General features: G+C 49.6%; 2 protein-coding genes across 2 annotated transcripts; both read left to right on the top strand.

The window, feature by feature from the left end:
- Nucleotides 1-984: 984 nt before the first annotated feature.
- LOC136533833 (peroxidase 50-like) lies at nt 985-2454 on the top strand. The gene is made up of 3 exons (XM_066526348.1): nt 985-1450; nt 1520-1685; nt 1792-2454. The coding sequence occupies exons 1-3, from the start codon at nt 1022-1024 to the stop codon at nt 2193-2195; spliced, it is 999 nt and encodes a 332-aa protein (XP_066382445.1). The 5' UTR covers nt 985-1021; the 3' UTR covers nt 2196-2454.
- Nucleotides 2455-8824: 6370 nt separating this feature from the next.
- On the top strand, nt 8825-12137 carry LOC136533831 (peroxidase 35-like). Its single transcript, XM_066526346.1, has 4 exons — nt 8825-9347; nt 9510-9710; nt 10352-10517; nt 11416-12137. The coding sequence occupies exons 1-4, from the start codon at nt 9132-9134 to the stop codon at nt 11811-11813; spliced, it is 981 nt and encodes a 326-aa protein (XP_066382443.1). The 5' UTR covers nt 8825-9131; the 3' UTR covers nt 11814-12137.

The raw sequence follows: 12137 nt of genomic DNA, 5'->3' as shown, positions 1-12137 counted from the left end.
CGCGAGTCGAGACTAATTAAGAGGGAAAAAAGGCCTCTTTAATCATGCTAGATCAATCAGAAACAGGTTTCAATACTAAACCACCCATGTGTCATGTTCGGAATAAGATGCAAATCTCCTTTTCACTTGAAACAGTGAGAGCCATCGATTGGCATTCTCAAGCAACTTAGCCAGAGACTGACACTTCGTTCCTTACTGGTAAAGTAACTAATCAGTTCCTTTCCACAAAGGAGAAAGGAAAAAGTTAAGAAACTAATCAGTTATCGCGCGAAATCCCTCGCATGAGCTAAGCAGCAAGCACCACACACGGCATATATTTCCAACCATACATGTCTCATTCAATAACATGTTCCGCAAGCATCCATTTTGAACACACCAAGAATCAGTCCTTAAGAGAGCACAATGCAAAGCACACGAGCTAGCAGACAATAGGATATCGACGACGGATCATGACATAGCTCTCTGCCGTGTCACAAATGTCAACCCTTCTCGGCTTCGCGCCAGTGTTAGGTGGTGTTTGAATCCAGTGACTAAAATTTAGGAGGTGTGTTGGGAGGATATTGTATGGGGTGTTCGGATACTAATAAAAAAACAAATTACATAATTCACCAGTACTCTACGAGATGAATTTTTTTAAGCATAATTAATCTATCAGCAGCACATGGTTACTGTAGCGTCACATTGTCAAATCATGGACTAATTAGATTTAAAAGATTCGTCTCACAAATTAGTCGTAAATTATGCAATTAATTTTATAATTAGTCTATATTTAATACTCTATGTATATGTCCAAATATTTAATGAGACAACGATTAAAATTTAGGAGGGGCAACCAACACCGCCTTAGTTAGAGTCTATTTCACTATCGACACTTCATCAATTCCCAAAATTCACGTCACATCGATCGATCCTTGGGTGTACACGGTCACACGGACACCCCGATATATATCCACCAGTTTTGCACCACCTCATAGTGGATACAGATATAGCTAGAACACGAGCAAATAAAGGCAACCAAAAGATGGCTAGGCCGTCGACAAGCAGCAAGGCGTCGTCGCTGGTCGTCCTGGCGGTCGCCGTCGCCGTCGCGTCCTTCGCACAGCCCGGCGCGGCCGACCTGAAGCTGAACTACTACGCGAGCACCTGCCCCAACGTGGAGACCATCGTGCGCGGCGCGGTGCAGCAGAGGCTGCAGGCCACCATCCGGACCGTCGGTTCCACCGTCCGCCTCTTCTTCCACGACTGCTTCGTCGAGGGCTGCGACGGCTCGGTGCTGATCGAATCCACGCCAGGCAACCAGGCGGAGAAGGACGCCTCCGACAACAAGTCCCTCGCGTCCGAAGGCTTCGACACCGTGCGGAGCGCCAAGGCCGCCGTCGAGGCCGCATGCCCGGACACGGTCTCCTGCGCCGACGTGCTCGCCCTCGCCACTCGGGACGCCATCTCCATGGTACATATGCCGCATGTTAATTCCAGGCCCGATACATCGTGTTACTAGTATAACCTATCGTGCATGCAGAGTGGCGGGCCTTTCTTCCAAGTGGAGCTGGGCAGGCTGGACGGCCTGAACTCCACAGCCAGCAGCGTGCCAGGCCAGCTGCCCGAGCCCAACCAGACCATGGACCAGCTGCTGGCGGTCTTCAAGGCACACGGGCTCAACATGTCCGACCTCGTCGCGCTCTCAGGTCCGTGTCCGTCAGACAGATACACATGCGTTAGTTCTCTGCTTTGTTTGTCAGTTCATTTCACCGCGTATGCGTGAACTATGTGCCAATGTGATCGATCGAGCAGCGGCGCACAGCGTGGGACTGGCGCACTGCAGCAAGTTCGCGAACCGGCTGTACAGCTTCCAGCCGGGGCAGCCGACGGACCCGACGCTGAACCCCAAGTACGCGCGGTTCCTGGAGAGCAAGTGCCCCAACGGCGGCGCCGACAACCTGGTGCTCATGGACCAGACCTCGCCGGCGCAGTTCGACAACCAGTACTACCGGAACCTCCAGGACGGCGGCGGGCTGCTGGGCTCCGACGAGCTGCTCTACACCGACAACCGGACGCGCGCCATGGTGGACTCGCTGGCCAACAGCACCGACGCCTTCTACAAGGCCTTCGCCGACGCCATCGTCAGGCTCGGCCGCGTCGGAGTCAAGTCCGGCAGGCGGGGCAACATCCGCAAGCAGTGCGACGTCTTCAACTGATTTGCATCGTTGCATGCGTGCGTGCGCACGAAATTGTGTGTGCGTTGGCATGCATGCTCGTTCCAGGCCTCCAGGCAGAGGGAAGATTCATTTGATTTGGGTGTTTTTGTTTTGTTTTGTTTGTAATAAACGTACATCTGTCCTGTTTGATTCGTTGCATGCGTTGATTGTTGAAGGTATCTGTAATAATAAATTAATGTATTCCGCAATTAATTGTACAAAGTGACGAATAAAACATGCTCACGAATAAGTATTGGATTATATCAGGCACGATGCTGTCACAGTCTCCCAAATCTCAAACATTCTTCCTTGGAAACCACGTGCTGTCACCGTAACCTCCGTGCTGAACCTTCTATCTTCCAGAGGAATTATTGGTAGGGGCCTGAAATTGTCAAACTTATGAGCAATTATTATTCCGAAAGTCGATGTCCAACACGGTGTTTCGTTATAGGTAAATTGCTCTACGGAACACTTGATGGTGTCATCATCCGTACAACCCGCACACTTGTTGTTACTCTAGTACAATTGGAGTATTAATTAGAGTGTTCGTTTGGCTGTGGCTTGCCGTAAACGATCGCAAATTTTCAGCCGGGACAATATTTTTCTCTCACGTAAATCAGCCAGCGGTACTTCTTCACGAACCAGCAACGATACGAACCAGCCAACCGAATAGGCTGCTTGACATCAGTTCCCACTGTCTGTTTGGTTTGGGCTGACTAAGCTTTAGGTATTAAAACTTTAGTCACTTTTAGTCACTAAGGACACGTCCATAGTAGTTTGTCATGGAAGCATTTTTGTTGAGGTGGCATACTATTTACTATTTATTGAAGAGAGAGATGAAAAAAAGAAGAAACCGAGTAAGAGGAAACGACGTCTAGGCTGCGCCCAAGACCGAAGAAACCACTCCGTATCGCATTGGGATGGAAATCGTTGTTTCTATACGAGTTCTCCAGATCTCGTGCACTTGCTTCCATCCGCGCGTGCGCCGTGGCCATAGTGTCGCCCTGCACCGCCGCCCGCGTCGCGTGCCGCCGCCCAGCAAAGCCGCTCGCCGCCACCACTCGCGGATCTCGAGCGCCGTCGCCGCACGCGGACCTCACATGCTGCCAGCGCTGCAGCCTGTGCAGCGGCGCCGCCGCTCGCATCACGCCCGCCCACCCAGCAGTGCGTGAGGCCAGCGCTGCCGCCCTACTGCCCACGTCGTGTGGTGGAGGGCGTGGAGGAGAAGAGGGTAGCAGTCTGGCTAAGGTGCAGAATTTTGCTTCAGAGGACGAGGAAAGATGCAAGTCTATTTCCAGATCAGGTCACGTATGATCGTGCCGTTCATTTGGACTTATTTGGCTGATAAGACATGGCTGAAAGTACTGTTGACTGATTTGGTGTGAGAGAAAAATACTGTTCGTTGGCTAAAAAAGTATGGCTTATAAGCCAAACAAGCTTAAACAAACATGGCAAATATGCTTATTCATGGTCTTGCAAAGTGTAGTCATGCAAATGAAGCGTTGAGTTTCTTGAGGGAGTGAAGAGGGGAAAAGTTTGAGTTGATGAGGTCCTCTGTGGAGCGACTGTGCACTCGTTTTGATTGAATGGTAGGATGGTAGAGGCAAAGGTGGAGCAGAGGATCATATAGCCTATTCGGAACTGTTAGCTTATTCGTTGCGAGTTCGTGAGAAAGTACTGCTGGCTGGTTTGTGCGAGAGGAAAATACTGTTTCTGACTAAAAACACTTTTCATGTGAACAGTGCGTATGTGAGAGGGCTGGCCAGCACCAGCCAGCCAGCCAGCCGCTCTAGCCGAACAGGCTGACACGTAAGAGTAAATTTTTTAAAAGTTGCATTGTGGGTATATTGGCACAATGTCCTAGATGATATAAACTACTCTTGATGTCTGCATTATAAGTGCCCTAAAATGCCAAAGCATCTCCAGCCGTCCCCTTTTCTAACCCTTAATGAGAAAAAAAACTGCTACTTTGGAGATCTTGTAGCTCCAGCAGTTTCCTAAATCCAACCCTAATGAGAATTTTTTTTCAGTCCCTCAAATCATAGCCTTCCACCCCTCAAATAAAGGGGATACCTCTCCTCCCCCCAATCCACTATTTTTCTCATCGAGGATTGGATTTTCTCATTCTGCTGGATAGAAAACCTTCAAAACCTCAAAACACGTTTTGTATCTCCCTAATAACTAGTTTTTAGGGTTGGAGTTTTCTCCTACTGTTGGAGATGCTCTTAGTCCCCAAGGGGTGACTAAACTTTAGTCAACCAAATAGGGCCTTAGGTGACTAAACTTTAGTCCAGTAACCAAATCCTATAATAATTTTTAAAAAAACATAAATATTTGGCTATCAATTCTATGTACCCTAGTCACAATTGATAAATACTGCTATTGGGTAAAAAAATGTTTTATAAAACATCAACACCTCTATCATATGACAAATAATGTGAAATAGCGTCATCTGAATGATTCACCGCTACCATTATTTAAAAAAACAGCATAAACCTATCCCTGCATCTTCATCTACATATGTGCATTGAGAAAAAGAATCTAAAATAACTAAAAATAACCTAATATAACCCAAGGTTTGCATCCCAAAGTACTTAATTGAAATTAGCCGAAAGCCATTGTTAATATAAAATAACTCAATACATATATGCATCATGCGTTGTTACTATGAATTCGAAACGAATCCGTTGAGGGTGTCCGTATCCGCGTCCATATCCACACCTCAATCCGTATCATCAATCGCATTCTGATACCAATGTCATTCCGATATAGTTGACAAATCCGTATTCGATCCTACAGATATTCAGCCTTTGGCAGGCCTTATCGCATGTGATATGGGCTATGCTCATTCATTGTTGAATGTTGGAGCCTGGAATATTTTAGTCCTTAATCTAAAAAAATTGCATAGCCCATTTACACAGGAAGCATGTAGGTTTAGCTAAGGCTTCATTTAAGCATATGTCAAACAAACATTGAGGTGTAGTACATAGGAAAAGATATTGTTGAGAGGATGATAAACTGCGTTCTTTGCAGTGCTGTGCAGCAGCAGCATCTGCTGCAAAAACACTGTAGAGGAAAGCAAAAAGATATGGTGCACAAATAGCCACAGCAGCTGCAGCTGTGCGAAAGACTGTAGCCGAGTGGGGTGATTCGCAACCTAGAAAAAGCTTAGACCCTGTTTGGATGCCTAGTATTAAGAAACCATAGTAATGAGAAATTGCAGTTTTAGAAACCATAGACATACAAAATTATGGTTTAGAAAAGAGGGATCTATAGTGGAGTGTTTAAAACTTCAAAAGGCTACAGTTTTATGAATACTTAATGATTTAAAAACCATAGAGTTATTGCACCCAAACATTTCATGGCACTCCAAAACCATGCCTTCTAAAACTCCAAAAACATCTTTGCATCGAAATAGGAACTTACATGTAGTTTGCATGTGTTAACATGATACTCCTACAATACAAATACTCATATAGATCAGAGTATTAATAAAGATCAAAGTTATGAAAATCTACATGTGTATTTGGCATATATTTAGTTGAATCCTTGGGACCTATTTGGTAGAGCTCCATCCCCTGATTCTTAGCCTTAGCTCCCAAATTCTCTTATGGAGTGATTCTGGTGGGGGCAGGGTGTGAATAGGCGGAAAGTGATTCTGGTAGGAACAGAATGAGAGCGGTGGGGAGCGGGGTTTTTAGCTCCCCGTGAAATAAAGAAATGATTCTTGTCTGATCACTAGAATACATTAGTATTTTACTCATTTACCTATCTACAGGTGATTCTCACAACGAATCTATAGCTAGAAGCTTTCCCAAACTTAGATGGAGTCATTTATGTTTGGCATGTAAATTGGTACACTGGTTTACATGCAAGAAAGGAGCATATTTAAATATCATATAATGCATTATATATATAGTGAACTTCTGATAAATATTTTATTGCTTTGGCAAAACTACGCGGGGCTGGGTGGGGTGGGGGGGGGGGGGGGGGCAGTACGGGCCATGCCGCGCCCATCCAATGGAATTTCTATTTAGTATCCCCTATACATATTTCAATTGACAGCAAAATAAGACATCAAATCACACATTTTTTATCATTATATTATGATTTTTTGTTATAAATACTAATTATATATGTTTTTGAGACGTACACTTGTGTATATATTTGTCATGTTCAGAGATGTCATTATATATGTTCGGCCCTTCTTAATCAAATTTGCTGGTTCCTGGTTCCGCGACTGTTTTATTGTACTCCTTTTTCTAATTAGTGAAATGCAGCTCGTATTCTTTCAAATTTCAAATTTCCTTTATAACGCGCTTTCCAAAGCCAAAACCCCGTGTCACCGCCTCCGGAGTCCGGACCCGTTCCATGCGAACACGCGGAGCCGCCGCGACAGACAGCTTCGCGCGCGCACCAATCGACAGAGACCAGCACAGGAGGGCAGGAGGATCACAGCGCACGCGCGCATTCGCTGAAACAAAAAAAGGGCTGCGACTGCGAGAGCAGGAACAACCTGCGGTGCCGTTGCAGACCTGGCGCTCCGACCCTTGACGGCAAGACTTGGGAGCCGCCCATCGGCCATGGCCTAGCCGCTTGGTAGGGACACTGCAACTACCCGAGAAATCGACAGCTGAACCGAAGCATCAGAGAGTCGTCGCTCGCCCCCATTTGATTAGCCTTACCTCGTCCTGGACAAACTTCCTAGGCCAAGCCACATCCATCGCGTAACGATCACACGACAGCGATACACCTGATTCCTAATGTGCGTTCGTGATTGATTAATAAAAAACTGAACTCGATTTGATTAGGAAAAAGCAATAGTATGTATTATTTTTTGGGGTTACAATAATGATTCCGCGAACCATGACCCGTCCCATCAACAACAGAAATTTAAAGCCCATTTCAAGCGGATTCCTAGATATAGCTTTTTTCCCCCCTCGCATTTTCAGTCAACACCTGACGCCGCGCTAAATAATGGAAGGCGAACCGCTGCTTGAAATTGTCCTGTCACCGCTACTTGGGCCGTGGGCCTGATGGAGGCGCCGTTACTGATGGGTCCCAATTTTGAGCGTGGCCGATCGGAGGAGGCAGGGGACCGATCAGGAACGGTGGCTCAGGCAGTTACGTGTGAGGCTGGGCAGCTGACGTTAGGTACCCGTTATTCGCCACCAAACATAATCCACCGATGGTGAAAGACAGCGACTGCAGGTAGCCCTAATATTAGCATCAGGGTTAACCAATAAGCCGACACAATAGTCGTTGACGGCCATGGCTTGGGGTCTCGGATAAGTGGATGTTAACATCAACACCAACGTTCAAAAAGACCGTCATTTTCAATTCCTTCGACCGTTGCACGGAAATTACCAGCCTCAGTAGTGCGCCCGGGCTGCTGCTAATAAAATTTACAAGAGGATCGGAAAGAAGAAGTATATACGTCGTCGCCGAGGACATTAGTAATTAACTAGTGCTAAATTGGCAGACGCATGCACTTGAGACGCGTGGTTCTGGAAAAAGAGGACGCCGATGCTACGATCCAAGGCGCCCAGGGCCAGGGCCAGCACACTGGCGGCTACGGGGGGCTGGCTACCGCAGGAAGGTTGAAGAAGCAAGCGGAACTCTTTCGGGTACATGCCACTTTTTGCCGTGAAGCGCCATGACCCATAGGGCACACCAATTATCGTCGCTACTACTAGCACTAGCGGCTGATTCTGGACGTCTCCAAATCTAATCATAAAACCTGCCCCGGGATGCAGGCCAGACGCCTCACCTTGGACGCACTCGCGTTTCCAGAGGAGCAGAGACTCTCACCTGCTGCTGCATCGAACCATCGAGTCACGCATCGCCTAATAACGAACGTGCACGGGACCGCCGCGGCGCGGCGGTCACGACCATCCGTCGCGTGATGCATGTGCAATCTCTTGCGCCCGTGTTACCGCGAGGTCCCATAATCTACAGACCGAGCTTTTGTTTTCAGTTTGTTGGAGACTTGGAGTAAGATCAAGTCTTGTTTGCAGTCCGTTAGAGCCGTGACACACATTCCAGATTCCACCTTTGGTTAAAGAAAACAGTTCCGATAAAGAAGTGAACCTTGATTTTGAACTCTGTTCTGTTGCTTGCTCTTCTCGTGAGGTGAGATCTCTGTGAACCTCTGAGCAAGCATGACCTGCTCATTTGTAATATTAGCAGTACTGTCTACTTGTGCCACGGGAGTACTGACGAGTACAGTACTGGCATTGTGACTTGTGCCTCTGGGCTCTGGCCGCCGCTGCTGCAAAACGCAGACCATTTCGCGAGCGCAGCGCGCATAGTTCCAGTGGCGCACCAACCGCGCCATGTGGAGGTTGCGATCGCACACATGTTCGCATCGCCGGCGGCCAGCTAGCCATACCGCATACGCCCACCGGACCGGACGGATAGATACGCAGGGCGGCAGGGCGCATGTGTCCGCAAGGCCCCCGCCCCCGCTTCTAGATCCCCGCCTCGCCATCCAACCCCGCGCACGGATCTTGGCGCGTGCCCCCCATCCGTCGATCACGTCCGGCGCGCCGTCGCGCCTCCGCCTCCGGGCCGCGCGCATTAAAACTCTCGCTCAGCACTGACTCCCGAGGAGACTTGGTTTGTACTGCAACGCAATCGCACGCAGGCACTTGCCCCCCGATCATCACCTCACCGGTCGCTACCTGCTGCAGCCACAAGCGCAGCGCTCGACAGCCTCACCAGCCGCCATCACTCGCGGCAGTACCCGGCCGCCGCCCCTGGGAGAGTGGGAGTGTGATAAGCCGCTGCTGCTGGCCTGCTGCTACGCGCGCCGAGTGCGAGGAGACAGACACTCCGCAGCAGCAGGGGCGACCCAGTCTGCGTGCGTAGCCAGCTTACCGCTGTGGGGAGCAGACAGCAGAGGAGGGAGCGCGTGGACGGGCTAGGCGCGGCAGCATGGGCGCCGGGATCAGGATCCTGGCCGCGTTCTTGGCGGCGCTCGCGGCCGCCACTGCCGGCGGCGTGACGGCGCAGCTGCGGCAGGACTACTACGCGGCGGTGTGCCCGGACCTGGAGAGCATCGTGCGCGACGCGGTGTCCAAGAAGGTGCAGGCGCAGCCCGTCGCCGTCGGCGCCACCATCCGCCTCTTCTTCCACGACTGCTTCGTCGAGGTGCGTCATGAAATTCGGCCGGGCCCTTCCTTCCCAAAGCTTCGATTGGAGAGTATGCCGGGCGGCGCGCGCTCGGTCCCATCGCATGTGCGCTTAATTGCTTGCCATGTGAGCGTGAGTGTGATTGTGACCACGACTGCCATGATGAATGAACTCGCGCAGGGTTGCGACGCGTCGGTGATCCTGGTGTCGACGGGGAACAACACGGCGGAGAAGGACCACCCGAGCAACCTCTCCCTGGCCGGCGACGGCTTCGACACCGTCATCCAGGCCAAGGCGGCCGTCGACGCCGTGCCGGCGTGCACCAACCAGGTGTCGTGCGCCGACATCCTGGCCCTGGCCACCCGGGACGTCATTGCCCTGGTACGTCCTACGTCTCCTAGCACGCGGCGCAAATCAATGCCCCACAAATCGCACGCACCTTTCGCCACAGCCCGGTTTAGTTGCCGAAAACTGTGGCAAAACGACGCGGTAGCATTTTCGTTGTTATTTGGTAATTAGTGTCCAATCATAGTTTAATTAGGCTTAGAAGATTCGTCTCGTGGATTTCGTCTAAACTGTGTAATTAGTTTTATTTTTTATTTATATTTAATGCTTCATGCATGCGTCCAAAGATTCGATGTGACGAGAATCTTGAAAAAATTGACGTTTTGGAGGGGAACTAAGCAGGCCCCAGGCCCCACGTTTAGTTCCCAAAAAGTTTTCCTAGAAGTGCTACATCGAATCGTGCATGGAGCATTAAATGTAGACGAAAAAAAACTAATTGCACAGTTTGGTTCAACATAGCGAGACGAACGTTTTAAGCCTAATTAGTTCATGATTGAACCCTAATTATCAAATAAAAACGAAAATGTCACGGTAACCAAATTTCTAAATTTCACGAACTAACCCCAGACTCCCGAACTAGCGGATTCCCTGCAATGCTAGTAGTAGCGTAAAGCGTAGTAGTGTAGTACAGCACTACAGCTACAGGCTCTGGAAGTAACGATCCTGGATTCGTGCAGGCTGGCGGGCCGTCGTACGCGGTGGAGCTGGGGAGGCTGGACGGGCTGGTGTCCATGTCCACCAACGTCGACGGCAAGCTGCCGCCGCCGTCGTTCAACCTGGACCAGCTGACGAGCATGTTCGCCGTCAACAACCTGTCGCAGGCCGACATGATTGCTTTATCTGGTGAGCAAATTATTACTGCCCCAACCAAATTACTAGGACTCCAGTCATTTGCTTTCTTTCTTCTAAAGAAAAGTTCTAGTCCAACTTCTGTACCAGCATTAGCGAAGTACACAGGCTAGATTTCCATGTGCTCCGTTCCATGTCTTTCAAGTCAAGCAAAGCGCCCAGCCCAACCAAGGCCAACGCCGCCCAGCTCTGCAATTAAGACTGCAACATTTTTGTGTGGTCTCGAGGGAACCGTAGCACGATAGAAAATGCATTACCCCCCCTAGGTTAGAACAGCAGAGCTGATCAGTTTATTATCACAGACGAATAGTAGTAGAGTGTGTGGCACTGCAGCTGGTCGCTAGTAGTAGTAGATCTGAAATGGGTCAACTGTGGCGACTGTCTCTGTCTGGAATGCTCGGTAGCCGTGCTTGCTTGCACAGTTGCACGAGAAAGAAAGGTCAGCATCGCACTATTGTACTCCATCATCTCCATGGCCTCCACTGTGACCCAGACCGTTTGCTACTGAGACAGCGCCCAGCTACATTATTCGGCCCATTGATTGAGGCACACACAGGCCTGCCAAATGAGCTGTCGAAACAGAGGAAAAAAAACTCGTGTCGGTTTCTAGACTTGCGGGTTCTTTGCGATAAAAAAATACAGTATCATGACAAGCTCTGATTAAAATCATCAAGCGAACATGAAAGGACTGCTGACTGCAGGAGCATACCGCAAAGAAACCTTTTTAAAATGGAAAAAAATGTACCTGCACTGCAATCTGCAACATGGTCCACTGAAAAATCTGAGAAACAGCCTGAAATTTGTATGCTTGTATTGGGAAAAAAAGAGAGAGAGAAAATCTGCGTGTTCCGAGTGGCACGTTGTTGAGCTGTTCCTCTTCCAATCCTTGCAGCGGCGCACACGGTGGGGTTCGGGCACTGCAGCACGTTCGCGGACCGGATCCAGCCGCAGTCGGTGGACCCGACGATGAACGCGACGTACGCGGCGGACCTGCAGGCGGCGTGCCCGGCCGGGGTGGACCCCAACATCGCACTGCAGCTGGACCCCGTCACGCCGCAGGCCTTCGACAACCAGTACTTCGTCAACCTGGTGAACGGCCGCGGGCTCCTCACCTCCGATCAGGTGCTCTACTCCGACGCCCGGTCGCAGCCCACCGTGGTGGCGTGGGCGCAGAACGCCACCGACTTCGAGCAGGCGTTCGTCGACGCCATCACCAGGCTCGGCCGCGTCGGCGTCAAGACCGACCCGTCGCAGGGGAACATCCGCCGCGACTGCGCCTTCCTGAACTGATCGTCTCGTCTGGGGGTCCGCCGCCTCTGAAGTAAAGTTTTATCTCAAGTAGATGGATGGAGAGAACATGGACATACAAGGGCTGGTTATATCTCAAGTGTTCATATAGAATCTAGAGTAAAGTTTTATTAATCATATCAGCACAAGGTTAAATGGTTAATGCTAAGAAGATTGCATGATTCAGCGATTGATATATAGTGGCACTTAGCTTGCTTGGTAGGGCAAATGTATTCCTTTTCCTTCTTAAATTGTTCAGTCTCGGAGCAGTATTTGTTTGAATGTTTTCTTGTTTGTGTGGGTGGGTGTTAGCCTATTAGGGTTGGT

Source organism: Miscanthus floridulus, unplaced genomic scaffold (assembly GCF_019320115.1).
Source record: "Miscanthus floridulus cultivar M001 unplaced genomic scaffold, ASM1932011v1 os_1247_1_2, whole genome shotgun sequence".
Taxonomy (NCBI): Eukaryota; Viridiplantae; Streptophyta; class Magnoliopsida; order Poales; family Poaceae; genus Miscanthus; species Miscanthus floridulus.
The sequence above is the reverse complement of the archived record's forward strand: the minus strand, read 5'-3'. Positions and strand labels throughout refer to the sequence as shown.

Excerpts from the sequence above, each read along its gene's own strand:
- LOC136533833 (XM_066526348.1), top strand. The coding sequence starts at position 1,022 with ATGGCTAGGCCGTCGACAAGCAGCAAGGCGTCGTCGCTGGTCGTCCTG. Across the intron at positions 1,451-1,519 it reads CTCGGGACGCCATCTCCATG|AGTGGCGGGCCTTTCTTCCA; the intron begins GTACATATGCCG and ends TCGTGCATGCAG. Across the intron at positions 1,686-1,791 it reads CGACCTCGTCGCGCTCTCAG|CGGCGCACAGCGTGGGACTG; the intron begins GTCCGTGTCCGT and ends TCGATCGAGCAG.
- LOC136533831 (XM_066526346.1), top strand. The coding sequence starts at position 9,132 with ATGGGCGCCGGGATCAGGATCCTGGCCGCGTTCTTGGCGGCGCTCGCG. Across the intron at positions 9,711-10,351 it reads CCCGGGACGTCATTGCCCTG|GCTGGCGGGCCGTCGTACGC; the intron begins GTACGTCCTACG and ends GGATTCGTGCAG. Across the intron at positions 10,518-11,415 it reads CGACATGATTGCTTTATCTG|CGGCGCACACGGTGGGGTTC; the intron begins GTGAGCAAATTA and ends CAATCCTTGCAG.